We start from the raw sequence: 20,621 nt of genomic DNA on the forward strand, positions 1-20,621 counted from the left end.
GACTTGTGGCGACAAATTCTTTCAATTTCTGTTTGCTATGAAAAGTCTTTATTTCACCTTCATTCACAAATGATAGCTTTGCAGGATATAATATTCTGGGCTGGCAGTTTTTCTCTCTTAGTACATGGGCTATATCTCACCATTCCCTCCTAGCTTGTAGGGTTTCTAATTCGAAGTCAGCTGTGAGTCTGATTGGAGATCCTCTGAGAGTAATCTGATGTTTCTCTCTTGCACATTTTAGGATCTTTTCTTTATGTTTCACTGTGGAGAGTTTAATTACAACGTGTCGTGGTGAGGATCTCTTTTGGTCGTGTTTATTAGGGGTTCTGTGAGCTTCCTGTACTGGGATTTCTCTGTCCTTCTCCAAACCTGGGAAATTTTCTGCTAATATCTCACTAAAAAAGGCCTTCTAATCCTTTCCCCCTCTCCATGCCTTCAGGAACTCCTAGAACCCGGATGTTGGGTTTTTTAATAATATCCTGAAGATTCCTGACAATATGTTTTAGATTTCTAATTTCCTCTTCTTTTCTTTGGTCTGACTGTATCCTTTCCTGTTCTCTGTCTTCTAAGTCCGATATTCTCTCTTCTGCTTCACCCATTCTGTTTGTAAGGCTCTCTAATGTGTTTGTCATTTGATCTATTGAATTCTTCACTTCATTATGATTTCTTGTCACTATCACAGTTTCCTGTTGTACTAGTTGTTTCGTTTCATTTTGATTCCTCCTTAATATTTCATTTTCACGAGAGAGATTTTCTATCTTGTCCATTAAGGATTTGTGTAGTTCCAGAATTTGTTTTTGAGAACTTCTTAATGTTCTTATCAATTTTTTGAGATCTGCTTCTTGCATTTCTTCTATCTCATCATCTTCATAATCTTGAATTGGGGTGTCTTTTTCATTTGGGGGCGTCATAGTGATTTCCTTGTTTTTATTACCTCAGTTTTTGCGTTTGTTATTTGGCATATTGGAGATATTTGGTTTCTTCACTGTGGTGCTTTTTCTTGTTATACTATGACTCTAGATTAAGTGGACTGTCTGTTTTTGATGGAGCCTTAGAGGCTTGAGATGGGTGTAGCCTGAGAGCTCTGTTTGGTGTGCCAAAGGTGACACTCCCAGGTTAGGCGTGGTAGATCTCTCTGTTTCTTTCTTTCTTTTTTTGATTCAAAAGGGAAGTAATTCTGCACAGCTGAACGAAGTTGGAGGTAGTTAGCAGGCAAATGATATACCCACAGGAGCCAGAGATCGGAAGCTCTTTCCCAAGGACCACACAGGGAATCTGTTCTGCCCTTAGAGTGGGCTCAAATTCTCCTTCAGTCTCCCACTGGGTTGCCAAAGTTATGGAATTGTAGCGTCTCTGGAGAGTACTCACGTGAATTCCGTGAGTTCTCTCCCCCACCGTCTCTTTTTTCACAGTCTCAGTTCAGTAGCACCACAAATTCACTAGGTCCTAATCTCCTGTTAATTCACCCCGCCCAGAGTCAGGTTTTTCTGGTAGGCTCAGGGCTGGTGTAGACCTGAGGTCGCTCTACTTATGACATATGTCCAAGATGGCGCCTGCTCTTTGTCTTCCTCGCCTTTGAGAGGTGAGCGGAGAGAGAGAAACCTGTGTCCATATCAGTCACTTTTTTTTTTCTCTCTCTCTCTTCTAGTTAGCCTGGTGAAGTCCCCCCCCCCCGGGGGTCGTTCCCTCTAGTCTCCTCTCTCTGCTTGCCTGCTGGTGTCTCGGGCTATTGAGGTTCGGCTCACCTCGCGTTCCAGTGCTGGTGTGTTGAGTCTGCCACTGGTGTCCCAAACTGTGGGCTCCCACGCTCTCCACGCAGGTCCACTGTGAATCACTCGTTCCGGAAGAGTTTCTTCTGCTGTTTCTTCCCCTGCTCTTCCTTGAACTTGCAGTATCTCCACTTTTATTAAACTGTCTCTCCCCGGACTATCAGTGTGCTCCCTTCCTATTCCGCCATCTTGCCCTCCCCCCACCCCCCAGGATTCCATTATCGTTACCGAGATTGTCTTTTTATAAAGAGAAATTATTTTAACTATTTGCTCAAACAGATTAGAAGATCACCCTAGTGCAATCAGATTTTCACTGATTCAGATGCAGGTTTCAATCTTTGTATTATCTTCCCTATATCAAGTTTCCTAATACCTAGAATGTAGCCCTTCAGAGAGTCCAGATGAAAATGAGTTTACCAGAGACTCTCATTCATAGTCTATTCAAAAATGTATCCTCCAGACTCTAATTTCTCAACTTCCTGTAAGTCTTGGTCGGCTTGTCTGGTACTGCTCAATAACTAGCAAATTCTTCTAAATGCCAATTGTTAAGGAGGATGGCTTCTTGAACTTTTGTCTTTTATGGCATCTGCTTCAGCTCTCAGGCTCTGAATACCTTTGAAGCCCATGATTCTAATATCTAATCCCTCCTCCAAATTGCATGCTACCACCAGAAATTCTGTGTAGTTACCACATTATGCTGAACTTTTTAGACTTCCATTCCATCATTTACATTTAGTAAATACTTTTGAGAAGGAAAGAAAAGGCAGTGAAGAATTTTGAGCTAATTTGAATAGATTTGCCCTTATTGTAGGATTTTGAACCTTTAAGTCCTAGTTGCTTTCTTAGGTTTTACTGGATTCACATAACTCCTTTGATAATAAATATAACTTGCTTTCTAGTGTCCTGGGTAGGAGATTCAGTCAGCTACAAATTCTAACATTGCAATTGGAAGTAGAATTCTGATGTTAAGACATTTCATATGATAATAAATTTATTATTTTACTTATGTTATTTGTTTTTGATTTTAATTTTTTAAAATATTTACTACTTGGCCGGTGCCGTGGCTCACAAGGCTAATCCTCCACCTGTGGTGCCGACACCCTGGGTTCTAGTCCTGGTCAGGGCACCGGATTCTGTCCCGGTTGCTCCTCTTCCAGTCCAGCTCTCTGCTGTGACCCAGGAAGGCAGTGGAGGATGGCCCAAGTCCTTGGGCCCTGCACGCGCAAGGGAGACGAGGAGGAAGCACCTGGCTCCTGGCTTTGAATGGGCATGGCGCACCGGCCGCAACACGCCGGCCATAGTGGCCACTTTAGGGGTGAACCAAAGTAAAAAGTAAGACCTTTCTCTCTCTCTCTCTCTGCCTGTCAAAAAATAAAATAAAATAAAAAAATATTTATTACCTAAGCACTTAATTGGGTCTTGTAAGCTGTATCATGGATCTAAGCATATTGAGATTTAATCCTTGATGGAGTATGCTGTTTATAAGCTTTTTGTGAAATAACATATGCTATGAAGAGATACAGTAGCCTAGCTTAAATTTCACAGGCTTCATAAAAGCGTGACATTTATTACATATTACAGTAATTAAAACATCTGTATATCCTAAGCTAGTACATTCCATGTATTTTGTTAATCAGTTGTATACAGAACATCAAACTCAAGAATTTACTTTCATGTATAATTGTCAACTCTTTTTACAAACCATGTTTCATAACTTTTCATGATAAAAAATCACTTGTTACACAGAATACTATTTAGTGTATCTCAAGAATCACACTATAACAATGTGATCAAATTATCAAACACTTTAATAACTTGTTTAAATTCCATCAAATTGATGAAATTAGGCATTCAATTATTTTTATTTATTTATTTATTTTTGACAGGCAGAGTGGACAGTGAGAGAGAGAGACAGAGATAAAGGTCTTCCCTTGCCGTTGGTTCACCCTCCAATGGCCGCTGCGGCTGGCATGCTGCAGCTGGCGCACCACGCTGATCCAATGGCAGGAGCCAGGAACTTATCCTGGTCTCCCATGGGGTGCAGGGCCCAAGGACTTGGGCCATCCTCCACTACACTTCCCTGGCCATAGCAGAGAGCTGGCCTGGAAGAGGGGCAACTGGGACAGAATCCAGCGCCCCAACCGGGACTAGAACCGGGTGTGCTGGCGCCGCAAGGCGGAGGATTAGCCTAGTCAGCCGCGGCGCCGGCCCGGCCGGCATTCATTAATTTTAAGATGTTAATATTTTACTACTTTTGTGACTTTTTTCAGGTTTTCTGACCTAGTGTCCTAATAAATACAGGAAATACATTTTAAAATAATTTTTATAATGCAAGAAAAAAGAGGCTAAGGGGAGGATGAGGTGAGAAGAATGGGGGAATTTTTGGTTAACCAGCATTAAGTTTTAGTTACATAGTGAGGAGTTCTGGTGTTCAACTGCATGATAGGGTGATTATAGATCATGATAGTGTGCTCTATATTTCTCATACATAAACCAAAAGGACTGATTTTATATGTTTTTACCATGAAGAAATGTTGAGTGTTAGAGAAGATTGATATGTTTATTCTGATTGGATGTCATATTATGTGTACACACACTGAAACATCACATTGCACCTTAAGGACTTACAAATTTTATTTGTTAATATGAAAACGTTAAAAGTAACTTTTAATTCATTATTTGTTTTTAGAGCTAATCATTTAACCTACAGTAGAGATTTTAGACTTGTTTTATTGGATTTTTGTTTTAAAAAGTATGAAAATGAGCACAGATACATTGATAGTACTCAAAATATGCCAAAAAAATGTGTCATTCTGAACAATTGACAATACCATCACATTTGTGATTTACAGGCTGTCAGCAACCAGCCATTCACTGGCACCTCAAAGTGATTTGGACTCAAGTTGTTCTGAAGAATTCTATCAAGCTGTTCACCATGCTGAGCAAACCTTCAGAAAAATGGAAAGCTACTTGAAGCAACAGCAGCTCTGTGATGTTATCCTGATTGTTGGAAACAGAAAGATACCTGCACATAGGTAGGGTAGTCTGTCTTTGTTGGAAACATGCATTATGCATTCTAGGTGACACACTGACATGTAGATTACACACTACTGTATGGGTGCACAAACAAGGATCCACATCTGAAATGAGATAGGATATTCTGTCAAAATTTAAAGAAATTTAGTTTATCTTACACATAATTTTTTTTTCAGAAAGAAATATATTCTTAATGTTAGCATGTAATTAAATTTACTTCATCTCGCTTATAAATTGAATAGTTATACATTCGCTTACGAAGGGCACAATCAACTCAAAAGTATGTTAACAAACAAAATGTTCATTAGTTTTTTTGAAGAGCAGTGTTTAAAATAATTCATATAATTTTTAGTATTTTCACTGGCATTAATTTTATATTTTCTTTGTATTCATAATATTCCACAAGGTTGGCTTTATTACTCTTTATATGAATTTTTATTATTTCTAAATGATTATTTAAGGCAGGCATTTGTTACAGTAGTTACTGCTTAGAACAATCACAACACATATTAGAGTGTTTGGTTTGAATTGTGGCTACTTCTCTTCTGATCCAGCTTCAGGGTGCATGCACCCTGAGAGGTAGCAGATGATTACTCAGTCACTTGCTTCCTTGTTGCATGGGAAATGTGAATTGAGCTATGGGCTCAGGACTTTGGCCTATACCAGCCTGGCTATTGCAGGCATTTGGGGAGAAAATGGGAGGATGGATGATCTCTTATCTATCTCTCTGTCTCCCTCCCCCTCTAACTTCCTGATTTCCTCTCTGCCTTTCAAATAAAAATAAATTTTAAAAATAAACAAATGACTTATTTAGTTATGAAAATTATTTTATAGTACTCCAATGGATAAAAATTAAATTTATTTTGAAATAATAATAAATCTTGAAAATCAGATCAGCATATTGTTTTTATATGTTGCATTCTGAACACTTAGATATTTTAAATATTTAGCTCATATTGAATTAAGTCCAGTATTGTCATATATGTGTGGTAAGAAAAAATTTACATTTTAATCCTCATGGTTAAATGAATTCAAATGCTTTCTATTCTCTTTATAGTATTAGGAGGTAATTTTAGGCACAAAAAAAATTGAATTCATTTAAGCAGACAGCGATTCATGATTCTGGCAACTCCAGACCACAAGAGATACAGACAACAAGTGACAAGAAAAAAATCTTCTAAAAGGTATTCATAGAAGCAATAAAAAGAAGATTAATTAAATTTTAAATATTAGAGAGGTTAGTTAATGGTTCTGATTGGTTAAGCTACTACACTTTGGGATTTGATTTGTTTTCTGTGAGCCCAGAACACTGGAACTTTCTCCACCTAATGGCTTTCCAATCCATTTTCCAAAATGGTGTAATCTAAAATTTAGCAATATTTAAAAGATGGACTCCATCTTTAGAATTCTAATTTAAATAAATGTTAGCAAATATGTGAAAAAACATTTGTTGGGCATGTGAAAAAGGCAAGCACTCTTTTGACTGATTGTAGGTAAATATACTACTTTTTATACATTTAGATAATGAAATCAATTTACTTAATGCAAAACTAGCTCTTAGTTTAAAACTAATAATTTAAAACTAATAATCATATTAGCAAACAAACTAATGGATTTTAAAATTTTCCTCTTATATTTTGTTTAGTAGAGAAATTTTTATCATTGGGTGAAATATATATGGTGTTGCAATCATTAACATTGGAAAATATGAGACTTATACCAACTTCAAATTATGTAAAAAGAAATGTTATGTTATAATCTAATGCTATTTCAGGAGTGGACTTGCAAGTTAATATCAGAAGCACTTACTAAATATTTTAAAGTTCATATATACTTAATTCATTTTAATTATTTCATCATTATTTACTTGAAAGGCAGAGTTACAGAGAGGCAGAGACAGACACACACACACACACACACACACACAGATCCTCCATCTGCTGGCCCACTCGCCAAATGGGCGCAACAGCCAAGGCTGGGCCAGGCTGAAGCCAGGAGCTTCCTTCAGGTTTCCTACATGAGTCATAAGGGCCTAAACTCTTGGGCCATCTTCACTGCCTGCCCAGGCACACCAGAAAGGAGCTGGATTGGACGTTTATCAGCCAGGACTCAAACCAGTGCCACATCTCATGTGGGCACTGCAGGTGGTGGCTTCATCTGCTATGCCACAGCACTGGCCCCAAAAATAAATTCTTAAGTTAACAATGTATGACCTCAAAAGGTTCACCATAAAACCTTTTGTTTATGTTCTAGTTATTATTATGTATTGCTTTTTAACCAGATTTATGTCATGATTATCAATCTATTTATGAAAGGTATCTATGCAGACACATTAGTTTATTGCTATTCGTATTTTAAGTGGGTAAGATGTGAAAGACTAACACTTAACATAAAACATTTGTATATGTTTTGCATGAAAACCAATGAAAATTCTGAATTCATTTGTGCATTAAGTTGTCATATAAATCCTAAGATTAATATGGATTTCTCATAAATAGTCTGGGATAAGTGATTAACAAGTAAACCAAAACACTTGATTGTAAATCTCTGAATACCAAACATGAAGAATTTTTAATGTGACGGGTTACCTATAATCATAAATGTCAAAAAAACAAATCAACAACTGGACAGTTGAATTTTCAATAGGGATAAAATTAAGGTCTCATTGCCTTGACTGATATCCTATAATCCAACTTCTGAAAATTTTCTCCCTCTTTAGCCATTTTTAATTTTTAGTGGGATCTGGCATTTGGTACAGTGGTTAAGAGGCCACTTGGGCTGACCACATCTCATGCCTCAGTGCCTGCATTTGAGTTCTGGCTCTGCCTCTGCTTCTGATTCCAGCTCTCTGCTGATGTATGCCCTGGGAGGCAATATCTAATGGCTTAAGTAATTGTGTCCCTGCCCCTCTCGTGGAATACTCAGATTGAATCTGGGCTCCTGGATTCAGATTGGCACAGCTTCAGCTTTTGTAGGCATTAGGGAAATGAACCAGTGGATGAGAGATATATTTCTCTCATTCTTTCTCTGCCTTCAAATAAAATGAAAGCAAAGAAATAATTGCAAAAAGAAAAAATCAAGTACATTGAATAAACATTAATCAGGAAAAAATCTAACAGCTCACATACTGAGTTTAAAAGTATGATATTTATAATTTTATTTGCATAGAAGCATTATGGAAGGATATACAAGATAAACTCAGCAAAGCTTATTCCTGGAGTGTAGGGTTTATGGAATCAGATGAACACAAGGCTGTCTTTTCTTTAATCTAGAAATATATTTTATATGAACACTCTAAAACGTTCAATAATTCACAATCCAATGGGAACTTAGAGAAGAGGGGAATTATATTTTAGAGGGACAAGCTATCCTGCTGATTAAAACATTATGCATTTTAAGATGTACTTCATTATATTTCTTTAGCTGTATTTGATAATTAGTTTATTTAATTTCAAGATTATATTTATTACATTGATTTTCTTTCTTCTTTTTTTAAACTTTTATTTAATGAATATAAATTTCCAAAGTACAGCTTATGGATTACAATGGCTTCCCCCCCATAAAGTCCCTCCCACCTGCAACCCTCCCCTTATTCACTCCCTCTCCCCTTCCATTCATATCATGATTCATTTTCAATTCTCTTTATATAGAGAAGATCAGTTTAGCATACATTAAGTAAAGATTTCAACAGTTTGCTCCCACACAGAAAAATAAAGTGAAAAATACTGTTTGAGTACTAGTTATAGCATTATTTCACATTGGACAACACACTAAGGACAGAGATCATACATGAGGAGTAAGTGCACAGTGACTCCTGTTGTTGACTTAACAAATTGACACTCTTGTTTATGGCCTCGGTAATCACCCTAGGCTCTTGTCATGAGCTGCCAAGGCTATGGAAGCCCCCTGAGTTCACTGACTCTGATCATATTTAGATAAGGCCATGGTCAAAGTGGAAGTTCTCTCCTCCCTTCAGAGAAAGGTACCTCCTTCTTTGATGACCCATTCTTTCCACTGGGATCTCACTCACGGCGTTCTTTCATTTAGGTTTTTTTTTTTTTCTTTTTTTTAGCCAGAGTGTCTTAGCTTTCCATGCCTGAAACACTCTCATGGGCTTTTCAGCCAGATCCGCATGCCTTAAGGGCTGATTCTGAGGCCAGAGTGCTGCTTAGGACATCTGCCATTCTATAGGTCTGCTGTGTATCTCACTTTCCATGTTGGATCATTCTCTCCCTTTTTTATTCTATCAGCTAGTATTTGCAGACACTATTCTTGTTTATGTGATCCCTTTGGTTCTTAGTCCTATCATTATGATCAATTGTGAACAGAAATTGATCACTGGGACTAGGGAGATGGCATTGGTATATGCCACCTCGATGGGATTGAATTGGAATTCCCTGGTATGTTTCTAACTCTACCGTTTGAGGTAAGTCAGCTTGAGCATGTCCCGAGTTGCACATCTCTTCCCTCCCTTATTACCACTCTTACATTTAACAGTGATCACTTTCAGTTAAGTTTCAGCACTTAAGAAGAAGAATTGTGTATTGATTACAGTATTCAACCAAAAGTATTAAGAAGAACAAACAAACAAAAATACTAAGAGGGATAACATATCAAGTTGGTGATCAACAGTCACGGTGAGGGCTGATCAAGTCACCATTTCTCATAGTGTTCATTTCACTTTAACAGGTTTCCTTTTTGGTGCTCAGTTAATTGTCACCTATCAAGGAGAACAAGTGGTATTTGTCCCTTTGGGATTGGCTTATTTCACTCAGCATAATGTTTTCCAAATTCCTAACAGGGATCACTTTTCAGTTAAAATTTAAACACCTAAGAATAATTGTGTGTTAATTACAGAGTTCAACCAATGATTTTCTTTATAGTACACCAAAAAAAGATAAGTAGTCAAGGATAAAAGTAACAATTGAAATTAAATATTTGGTCTAAGAGTCAAAGAGATTACATAAAAAAGTCTAGTGTCTGCTAATACTATCTGATAGAATAAAGGAGAGAATGATCCAACATGGGAAGTGAGATCCAAAGCAGACTCATAGAATGGCAGATGTCCTAAACAGCACTCTGGCCTCAGAATCAGCCCTGAAGGCATTCTGATCTGGCTGGAAAGCCCATGAGAGTATTTCAGGCATGGAAAGCCAAGATACTATGGCAAAAAAAAAAACCCTAAATGAAAGATCTCTGTGAGTGAGATCCCAGTGGAAACAATGGGCCATCAAAGAAGGAAGTACCTTTCTCTGAAGGGAGGAGAGAACTTCCACTTGGACTATGACCTTGTCGAAATAAAATCGGAGTTGGCAAACTCAAAATGCTTCCATAGCCTTGGCATTTCATGACAAGAGCCTACGGGGGATTACTGAGGCCATAAACAAGAGTGTCAATTTGTTAAGTCAACAACAGGAGTAACTGTGCACTTACTCCTCATGTAGGATCTCTGCACTTATTGTGTTGTCCAATGTGAATTAATGCTATAACTAGTACTCAAACAGTATTTTACATTTTGTGTTTCAGTGTGGGTGTAAACTGATGCAATCTTTACTAAATATATACTAAATTGATCTTCTGTATATAAATATAACTGAAAATGAATCTTGATGCGAATGGAATGGGAAAGGGAGTGGGAGATGGGAGGGTTGAGTGTGGGAGGGAAGTTATGGGGGGGGGGGAGTCATTGTAATCCATAAGCTGTACTTTGGAAATTTATATTTATTAAATAAAAGTTAAAAAGGAAAAAAAAAAGATATTACGTATTTGGTAGCACCTGAAACTTTACTAATGCAATAAAAAAATAAATTATTTTCCTAAGTAAGTGAAATAATAATGTCTAAGAGTCAGTAAATTCTAATGCTTCTCTTTGCTTGTAGGAAGTTTATTTGCTGGAAGGAGCCAATATTGGGGAATAGGGAGGGAGCTTACTGATAGTCTGGGAGAAGACGGATTAATAAAAGTGAATATAGTGTAGTCTCAGGGAATGATTAGGGAAAACACAGCAGAGGAAACTCTTCTGTAATTAGAGGGACTTGGTGGACCTGCATGTCGGGCACGGGTGTCCACGGCTCGGGACCCCAGCTGCTGAGAGGCTCCACACAAGTGCTGGAAAGAGAGGTGAGATGAAACCGCAGTAGCCTGAGAGACACTGTAGGAAAAGTGGCAGGAAGAGCCTAGAGGGAACCAGGCTTGAATCCCTGTGGGGGAAAGTACACCAACCTAAATAAAGGAGAGAAAAAAAAAGGGATGGTATGAACACGATTCTCTCTCTCCACACTCCTTACAAAGGCGAGTGAGACAATAGAGCAGGTGCCATTTTGGATATACGTAACAGCTGCACCAGCTCGGGGCAGGCCTTCCCTCAGCCAAGCCAAAAAACCTGACTCTGGTGGGAAGTAATAGCAGGAGACTAAGACCAAGTAAATGTGTGGAGCTTATGAACCGGGACTGTGAAAAAAAAAAAAAAAAAAAAAAAAAAAACTGAGAGTGTGTGGGAGAACTCACAGTGTGACTGAGGTGTGAGTAGTCTCGGTAGGAGACGCCACAAACTCGGGTGGCCTTGGTTACCTGGTGAGAGATATTGGAGGGGAATCTGAGCTTACACTGAGGACTGCACAGATCCTTTGTGTGGTCCTTGGAACAGGACAGAAGAATATTATACGCACTAGGGTTAGGTCTCAGGGTTAGGTCTCAGGCACTGATTATCATTGAGGAGAAGAGCTCAGCTGAGTGGAATTACTTCCCTTCTGAAAAAAAAAAAAAAAAAAAAAAAAAAAAAAAAAAAAAAGAGATTTACCTTGCCAAACCTGGGTGTGTCACCTTTGGCACATCCTTAGCCCTGAAGAACTGAACAGAGCTATCTGGCCACACCCACCACAAGACTCTAGAGATTTGCCAAAAGCATACAGTCCACTTAATCTATAGTCATAGTATAATGAGAAAAGTCACCATAGCTGAAAAAAAGAGAAGAAACCAAAGAATATCTCAACAATGCCATGAACAAATCCAAAAACCAAGGAAAGAAGAACAAGTAAGGCATCATGACACTCCCAAATGAACATGACATTCCAATACAGATTATGAAGATGATGAGATAGAAGAAATGCAAGATACAGAATTCAAAAAATTTATGATAAGAATATTTAGAAGTTATCAAAAACAAATGCATGATCTATGAAATCCATAAAGTACAGGACAGAAAATCTCACTTGTGAAAATGAAATCTTGAGGAATCAAAATGAAATGAGGAATTTAGTAGAACATGAAATTGACATATTGAAGAGAAATCAAAATGAAATGAATAATTCAATAGAATAAATGACAAACACATTTGAGAGCTTTAAAAACATAATAGTGAGGCAGAAGAGAGATTATTGAACTTAGAAGACACAGTACAGAATACAATCAAACCAAAGACAAGAAGAGGAAATAAGAAATCTAAAAAATATTGTTGGGACTCTACAGGATACTATTAAAAAACCCAAAATTCAGGTTCTAGGAGTTCCTGAAGGCATGGAGAGAGAGAAAGGATTAGAAGTCTTTTTAGTGAGATACTAGCAGAAAACTTCCCAGGATTGGAGAAGGAAAGAGACATCCAAGTACAGGAAGTACATAGAACCTCCAATAAACATGACCAAAAGTGATCCTCAACACGACATGTTGTAATCAAACTCACCACAGTGAAACATAAAGAAAAGATCCTAAAATGTGCAAGAGAGAAACACCAGATTAGTCTCAGAGGATTTCAAATAAGACTCACAGCAGACTCCTCATCAGAAACCCTATAGGCTAGGAGGGTTTGGCGAGATATAGCCCAGGTACTAAGAGAGAAAAGCTGCCAGCCCAGAATATTATATCCTGCAAAGCTCTTGTTTGTGAATGAAGGTGAAATAAAGACCTTTCATAGCAAACAGAAATCGAAAAATTTGTTACCACTTAAAGATATGTTACACACAGAAACATAGAAACATGGCCAACAATACGAAACAAGGTAAAGAAGAAAATCTCTCAGGAAAAGATCACAGGAAGTTCAAAGCATGTATTAGAAATAACTTTGAGAAAATGGCAGGGCAAAGTCACTACTTATCAATAGTCACTTCAAATCTAAATGGCCTCAACTCTCAAATTGAAAGACACAGCCTGGCTAATTGGGTTAAGGAACAAAACCTATCTATTTGCTGCTTACAAGAAACAGAGCTTTCCGGCAAAGATGCATGCAGACTGAAAGTGAAAGGTTGGAGAAAGATATTCCATGCCAAAAGAAACCAAAAAAAGAGCTGGTGTAGCCATCTTAATATCAGACAAAATAAACTTTTACACAAACACTGTTAAGAGAGATGAAGGGCACAATATAATGATTAAGAGATCAATTCAACAGGAAGATGTAACTATCATAAATGTATATGCACCGAATTACAGGGCACTGGGTTATTTAAATATATGTTATGGGACTTAAAGGGAGACTTAGACTACAATACAATAGCATTGGGGGACTTCAATACTCCATTTTCAGCAATAGACACATCAACCAGACAAAAGATCAACAAGGAAACAGCAGGTTTAATCGACACTGTAGATCAAATGGTTCTAACAGATATCAACAGAACTTTTCATCCTACACTAAAAGAATACACATTCTTCTCAGCAATACATGGAATCTACTCTAGGATTGACCGCATACTAGGCCATAAAGCAAGTCTCATCAAATTCAAAAGAATTGAAATCATACCATGCAACTTCTCAGACCACAATGGAATGAAGCTGGAAATTAAAAACTCAGGAATGCCTAGAGCATGTACAAACACATGGAGACTGAACAACATGCTCCTGAATGAATACTGGATCATAGAGGAAATCAAAAACTTTCTGGAAGTAAATGAGGATAACAAAACATATCAAAACTTACGGAATACAGGAAAAGCAGTGTTAAGAGGAAAGTTTATAGCAATAGGTGCCTACATCAAGAAATTAGAAAGGCACCAAACAAATGAGTTATCAATGCATCTCAGGGATCTAGAAAAAATGCAGCAAACCAGACCTGAATCTAGTAGTAGAAGAGAAAAAATTAAAATGAGAGAAGAAATCAACAGAATAGAATCCAAAAAATAATTACAAAAGATCAGCAAAACAAAGAGCTTTTTTTTTTTGAAAAAATAAAATTGATACACCATTGGTACAACTAACTAAAAAAAGAAAAGACCCAAATCAATAAAATCAGAGATGAAAAATGGAATGTAACAACATACACCACAGAAATAAAAAGAATCATCAGAAATTACTACAAAGAGTTGTATGCCAGCAAACAGGAACATCTATCAGTTATGGATAGATTCCTGGACATATACAACCTACCTAAATTGTACCAGGAAGACATAGAAAACCTAAACAGACCCATAACTGAGTCAGAAATTGGATCAGTAATAAAGGCCCTCCCAACAAAGAAAATCCCTGGACCGGATGATTTCACTGTTGAATTCCAGCAGACATTTAAAGAAGAACTAACTCCATTTCTTCTCAAACGATTCAGAACATTCGAAAAAGAGGGAATCCTCCCAAATTCTTTCTATGAAGCCACCATCACCTTAATTCCTAAACCTGAAAAAGATGCAGCATTGAAAGAAAATTACAGACCAATACCCCTGATGAATATAGATGCAAAAATCCTCAATAAAATTCTAGCCAATAGAATGCAACAACACATCAGAAAGATCACCCGTCCAGACCAAGTAGGATTTATCCCTAGTATGCAGGGATGGCTCAACACTCAAAAATCAATCAATGTGATCCACCACATTAACAAACTGCAGAAGTAAAGCCATGTGATTATCTCAATAGATGCAGAGAAAGCATTTGATAAAATACAACACACTTTCATGATGAAAGCTCTAAGCAAATTGGGTGTAGAAGGAACATTCCTGAGTGCAATCAAAGCAATTTAAGAAAAACCCACGATCAGCATCCTATGTAATGGGAAAAGTTGGAAGCATTTCCACTGAGATCTGGTACCAGACAATGCGATACCAATGAAAATACCAAAGACATTCTTCTCAGAGATGGAAAAGATGATGCTGAAATTCATATGGAGACACAGGAGACCTCGAATAGCTAAAGCAATCTTGTACAACAAAAACAAAGCTGGAGGCATCACAATACCAGATTTCAGGACATACTACAGGGCAGTTTTTATCAAAACAGCATGGTACTGGTACAGAAACAGATGGGTAGACCAATGGAATAGAATAGAAACACCAGAAATCCAAACATCTACAGCCAACTCATATTTGATCAAGGATCTTAAATCAATTCCTGGAGCAAGGACAGTTTATTCAATAAATGGTGCTGGGAAAACTGGATTTCCACACACAGAAGCATGAAGCTAGATACCTACATTACACCTTACACAAAAATCCACTCAACATGGATTAAAAATCTACATCTACAACCTATACCATCAAATTATTAGAGAACATCGGAGAAACCATGCAAGATATAGGCACAGGCAAAAACTTCTTGGAAAGGACCCTAGAGGCACAGGCATTCAATATCAAAATTAACAATTGCGATTACATAAGATTGAGAAGTTTCTGTACTACAAAAGAAACAGTCAGGAAAATCAAGAGGCAACCGACAGAATGGGAAAAAATATTTGCAAACTGTGCTACAGATAAAGGATTTTAACTAGAATCCACAAAGAGATCAAGAAACTCCACAACAACAAAAGAAACAACCCACTTAAGAGATGGGCCAAAAACCTAAATAGACATTTTTCCAAAGAGGAAATCCAAATGGCCAACAGACACATGAAAAAATGTTCAAGATCACTAGCAATCAGGGAAATGCAAATCAACATGAGGTTTCACCTCACCCTGGTTAGAATGGCTTGCATACAGAAATCAACTAACAACAGATGCTGGTGAGGATGTGGGGAAAAATGGACACTAACCCACTGTTGGTGGGAATGCAAACTGGTAAACCACTATCGAAGTCAATCTGGAGATTCCTCAGAAACCAGAATATAACCCTACTAAACAACCCAGCCATCCCTCTCCTTGGAATTTACCCAAAGGAAATTAAATTGGCAAATAAAAGAGCTGTCTGCACCTCAATGTTTATTGCAGCTCAATTCACAATAGCTAAGACCTGGCATCAACTTAAATGCCCATCATTAGAAGACTAGATAAAGAAATTATGGGTTATGTACTCTATAGAATACTATACAGCTGTAAAAAATGAAATCTGGTCATTTGCAACAAAATGGAGGAATCTGGAAAACATCATGCTGAGTAAAATGAGCCAGTCACAATTGACAAATATCATATTTCTCCCTGATTCATGACAACTAACTGAGCACCTAAAAGGAAACCTCTTGAAGTGAAATGGAAACTATTATAATCAATGACTTGATCAGCCCTTCTCCTGTCAAGGAACAACTTACTATTTTATTCCTTTTAGTATTTTTTTGTTTTACTTAATACCATTGGTTGAACTCTTTAATTAATCCATAATTATTCTTAGGTGTTTACAGTTAACTGAAAAGTGATCCCTGTTAAATAAAAGAGTGAGAATAAGAGAGGGTAGAGATATACAGTTTGCTACATGCTCTTTCAGACTTTCCCCTAATGGTAGAGCTAGAAATATGCCAGGGAATTTCAATTCAATCCCATCAAGGTGGCGTGTACCATCTTACTTGTTACCATCTTACTTGTTAAAGTGATCAGTTTAAGTTCATAATTGATGTTTAAATATAACTGAAAAGTGATCCCTGTTAAATACAAGAGTGGGAGTAAGAGAGGGAGGAGATGTACAATTTGGGACATGCTCAATGGACTTGTCCCAAATGGTGGAGTTAGAAATGTGTCAGGGTATTCCAATACAATCCCATCAAGGTGGCATGTACCAATGCCATCTCACTAGTTCAAGTGATCAATTTCATTTCACAATTGATCATACTGATAGGTCTAAGAGTCAAAGGGATCACATAAACAAGACTAGTGTCTGCTAATACTGTCTGATAGAATCAAAAAGGGAGAGAGCAATCCAACGTGGGAAGCAGGATACACGGCAGACTCATAGAATGGCAGATGTCCTATATAGCACTCTGGCCTCAGAATCAGCCCTTAAGGCATTCTGATCTGGCTGAAGAGCCCATGAAAGTATTTTAGGCAATTAAAGCCAAGACACTATGGTAAAAACAAACAAACAAACAAAGAAAACACCCAGAATTAAAGACCTCTGTGAGTGAGATCCCAGTAGAAAGAATGGGCCATCAGAGAAGGAGGTACCTTTCTCTGAAGGGAGGAGAGAACTTCCACTTGGACTATGACCTTGTCTAAATAAGATTGAAGTCGGCGAACTCAAAAGGCTTCCATAGCCTTGGCAACTCATGACTAGAGTCTAGAGGGATTACTGATGCCATAAACAAGATTGTCAATTTGTTAAGTCAACAACAGGAGTCACTGTGCACTTACTCCTCATGTGGGATCTCTATCCTTAATGTGTTGTTTAATGTGAATTAATACTATAATTAGTACTGAAACAGTATTTTACGCTTTATGTTCTGTGTGGGGGCAAACTGATGAAATCTTTACTTAATATATACTAAATTGATCTTCTGTATATAAATATAATTGAAAATGAATCTTGATGTGAACGGAATGGGAGAGGGAGTGGGAGATGGGAGGGTTGCGTGTGAGAGGGAAGTTATGGGGGGGAAAAGTCATTTTAATCCATGAACTTTTCTTTAGAAATTTATATTTACTAAATAAAAGTTCAAAAAAGTTTAAAATTGTTAAAAAAAGAGTGTCAGTTGTTAAATCAACAATGGGAGTCACTGTACACCTACTCTTCATTTAGGATCTCTGTCCTTAATGTGTTGTAGTATGTGAATTAATGGTAAAACTACTACCCAAACAGTACTCTATTCTTGTGTGTATTTGTGGTGCAGTCTGTTGAAATCTTTACTTTGTATATACTAAGTTGATCTTCTGTATATAAAAATAATAAAAATAATTGAAAATTAATCGTGATGAAGAGTGGGATGGGAGAGGTAGTGGGAGATGGGATGGTTGCAGGTAAGAGGGAAGTTATGGGGGATAAAATCTGCTATAATTCGAAAGTTGTACTTTGGAAATTTATATTTTATAAATAAAAGTTAAAGTAAAGTTTATTTGCATAGATTATCTTTGCTAGGAGAGCAATAACTCATTTCTTTGATTTTATTAAATCCAACACCCATTTAAATCTCTAACTCACCTTGATCGTTCATAATAGCTCTGTAACTTCAGAAAAGAACTCAGTACTAGAGATGCTAAAAACTTTTTTTTCTTCATAATGTGGCTATCATTTTAATGTCCTGTTTATGTCTGCTATTTATTTTCAGCAGTACATGAAGAATCTTTGTACTTCTTTAAATGCATTTATTAAATAAACACTAGCATTAAGTTATGCCCTGAGGATGGTGCAAAGGATTATAAAACATGATACTTTTCCTCATGGAGTTTCCAGTATAATTTAGAAGTTAAGACTATGCAATATCGTAATTAAGGAAATTATTATATTTTTAAATAACTATAAACTGAAATACATGATTCTGATTCCAAGTGTGAGGCATAATCAAATAAGGAAATGAATAGCATATGACAGAGTATTATGAAAGTTTTCTGGAGAGACTGAGTTTGAGGTCAATAGTGGAGAAGAAACGTGGCTATGTATTAGTGCGGGTAATTTGAAAAAAAAAACAAAAATGGAGAACTAAAGAATTTGTTTGTTGTGGTGTGGTGAATTAAGCTGCTGCTAGTAATGAAAGATCCCATATATGAACACTGGTTCAAGCTCTGGCTGTTCCACTTCCCATTCAGCTCTCTGCTACTGTGCCTGGGATGGCATCAGAGACCCAACTAAGTACTTGGGTTCCTGCCACCCACAAAGGAGACCAGGATGGATTTCCTGACTCCGGGTTTCAGCCTGCCCGAGTTCTGATTGTTACAGCCATTTAGGGAGTGAACCAGAGGACAGACGATCTCTTTCTGTCTTTCCCTTGCTCTCTCTGTCTCTTGAAATAAATACAATAAATTTTTAACAAAAATAATTCGGGAAATTGTGAAGAAAATGGCTTGGTGAAAATAGGTTTGTGTTGGAAATATTGGGAGAATAAACCTTCAACATAGGATGAGAGTGATTATAATAGACCTTGAAAATAATTAGAGAAGTTTGAATTTGAAGTAGTGGGTTTAATTAGTAGGTTCTTGAGAAGAAGAGTAACAAATAATTACTATTAGTAATGATAATGATAGTAGTTAACACTCATGGTATTCATCAAGTTCTAGGCCCTATTTGAGGTGCTTTGTATATACTAATTCTTATTGAAAGAAAAAGAAATCTAGAGAACTGAGCATGGATAAATTAAGACAACTTATCCTTGTTACACAGTCAGAAATAGAATTCAAACCCAGAATGTCTGAGTAATGCCTGAACTTCGGCAACAGAATGACTAACATAATTTAGAAATGTAGCATTCCAGGACAGACAGAGCAGAAAGTGGTTAATGAACCGAGAGAGGCTGTTTTATTTAGTCCAGACATGCAATGAGGACTAGATGGACATAAAGAGGTGAACTGAGAAATATTTTGCAGAATGGTGTCATGAGTCAGGTTCCCTGCTAATAGTGTGTGAACCTGGAATTCAGCTGTGTGTGATTGATTGGAAGAGGGACTTGAGAGGAAAGGGAAGCAGAATTGGACAGAGGGAGTCAAGGATGGAGGCTTGCCTCATCCATATCTCCCAGGAATGCCTGAACCATGACCTGGTGCAGAGTTAGTCATACTCTGACTCAGGGGATAGCGTTTTATAGTTTGGTTCTGTTTGTCACTGCCACCAGACCTACTCAGAGTTGGAGAGGCTGCGGTATTTGCAGGACACAGTGAGAGTTCAAGGAGCTCAAGAAACTCCCAAGGAATGAGGCAACTCCTGTTGCGGCAAATACAATTTTCTGCAAAGCAGAATTTTTTGCTGTTTGGTGTTAATATCATTGCCACTGGGGACATGAGTGTGCCTCATAAAAGAGAGCAATGACAAATTCCAACTGGGAAAGAAAGATGAGTTTTGTGTCATATTTGATACAGACTATGAAGCAGATTGAATCATAATGATAATTTCATAGTTTCAAATTGTTGGCTGTGTACCTATAAGAAACAGGAAAGTCTAAATGAAAGGAAATCTAAGGGGGGATGACTTTGAGCTGTCTTTAAGCACACTGAAATGCTACTGGAATATTGATGAGCCATTTCTACAGGCCTTTGAGATCCAAGATTAGATTTCAAACTACCATAACAACAATAATTAAGGGACTCCTCAAGAATGATTCTGAAACAGTGAGTGTTAGGGGAAAACTCAGAGGCCTGAACAAATCTTACAGCGCTGAGAGGGTCAAGGCATAGGAGTCAGAAAAGAAATCCTTGAGTTAGAGGTAAGCTGAGATAAGAAAGCCTGCACTGCTTTAGCTAAAAAACGGATTTAAAGAAGTAGAAGTAGTGGGAGGTCAACAATGTCAAACACCATAATAAATTGATGTGGAACTTAGAAAAGTTTAACAGATTCGGAAGGAAATAAATTTGTAGTGACCTCAATAAGAATATTTCAAAAGTGGTTGCATTCATGCCCTTATTTATGAATTTCTTGCTCCTGCCTCTAGAATTAATAGAAGCTAAATATGTACATATAAAGTTGTTAGTTTATTTATGCATTAAATCCCTCTTTTAAAATCTAATTCAAATCTTATGTGCCACTAAATCTAAGTGCAGTATAAACTTTCCTGTT

The 20,621-nt window shown here is 37.3% G+C and overlaps 1 protein-coding gene across 1 annotated transcript in view; it reads left to right on the top strand.

Annotated features, from left to right (window-relative positions):
* Positions 1 to 20,621, top strand: part of KLHL1 (kelch like family member 1) — a 419,379-nt gene that overhangs the window by 127,488 nt on the left and 271,270 nt on the right. Inside the window, exon 2 of the mRNA XM_002712985.5 lies at positions 4,622 to 4,804. Within this exon, the coding sequence (XP_002713031.1) occupies positions 4,622 to 4,804 (183 nt within the window). The remainder of the gene's footprint in view (positions 1 to 4,621; positions 4,805 to 20,621) is intronic.

This window comes from Oryctolagus cuniculus, chromosome 9 (assembly GCF_964237555.1).
Source record: "Oryctolagus cuniculus chromosome 9, mOryCun1.1, whole genome shotgun sequence".
In the NCBI taxonomy this organism is placed as follows: Eukaryota; Metazoa; Chordata; class Mammalia; order Lagomorpha; family Leporidae; genus Oryctolagus; species Oryctolagus cuniculus.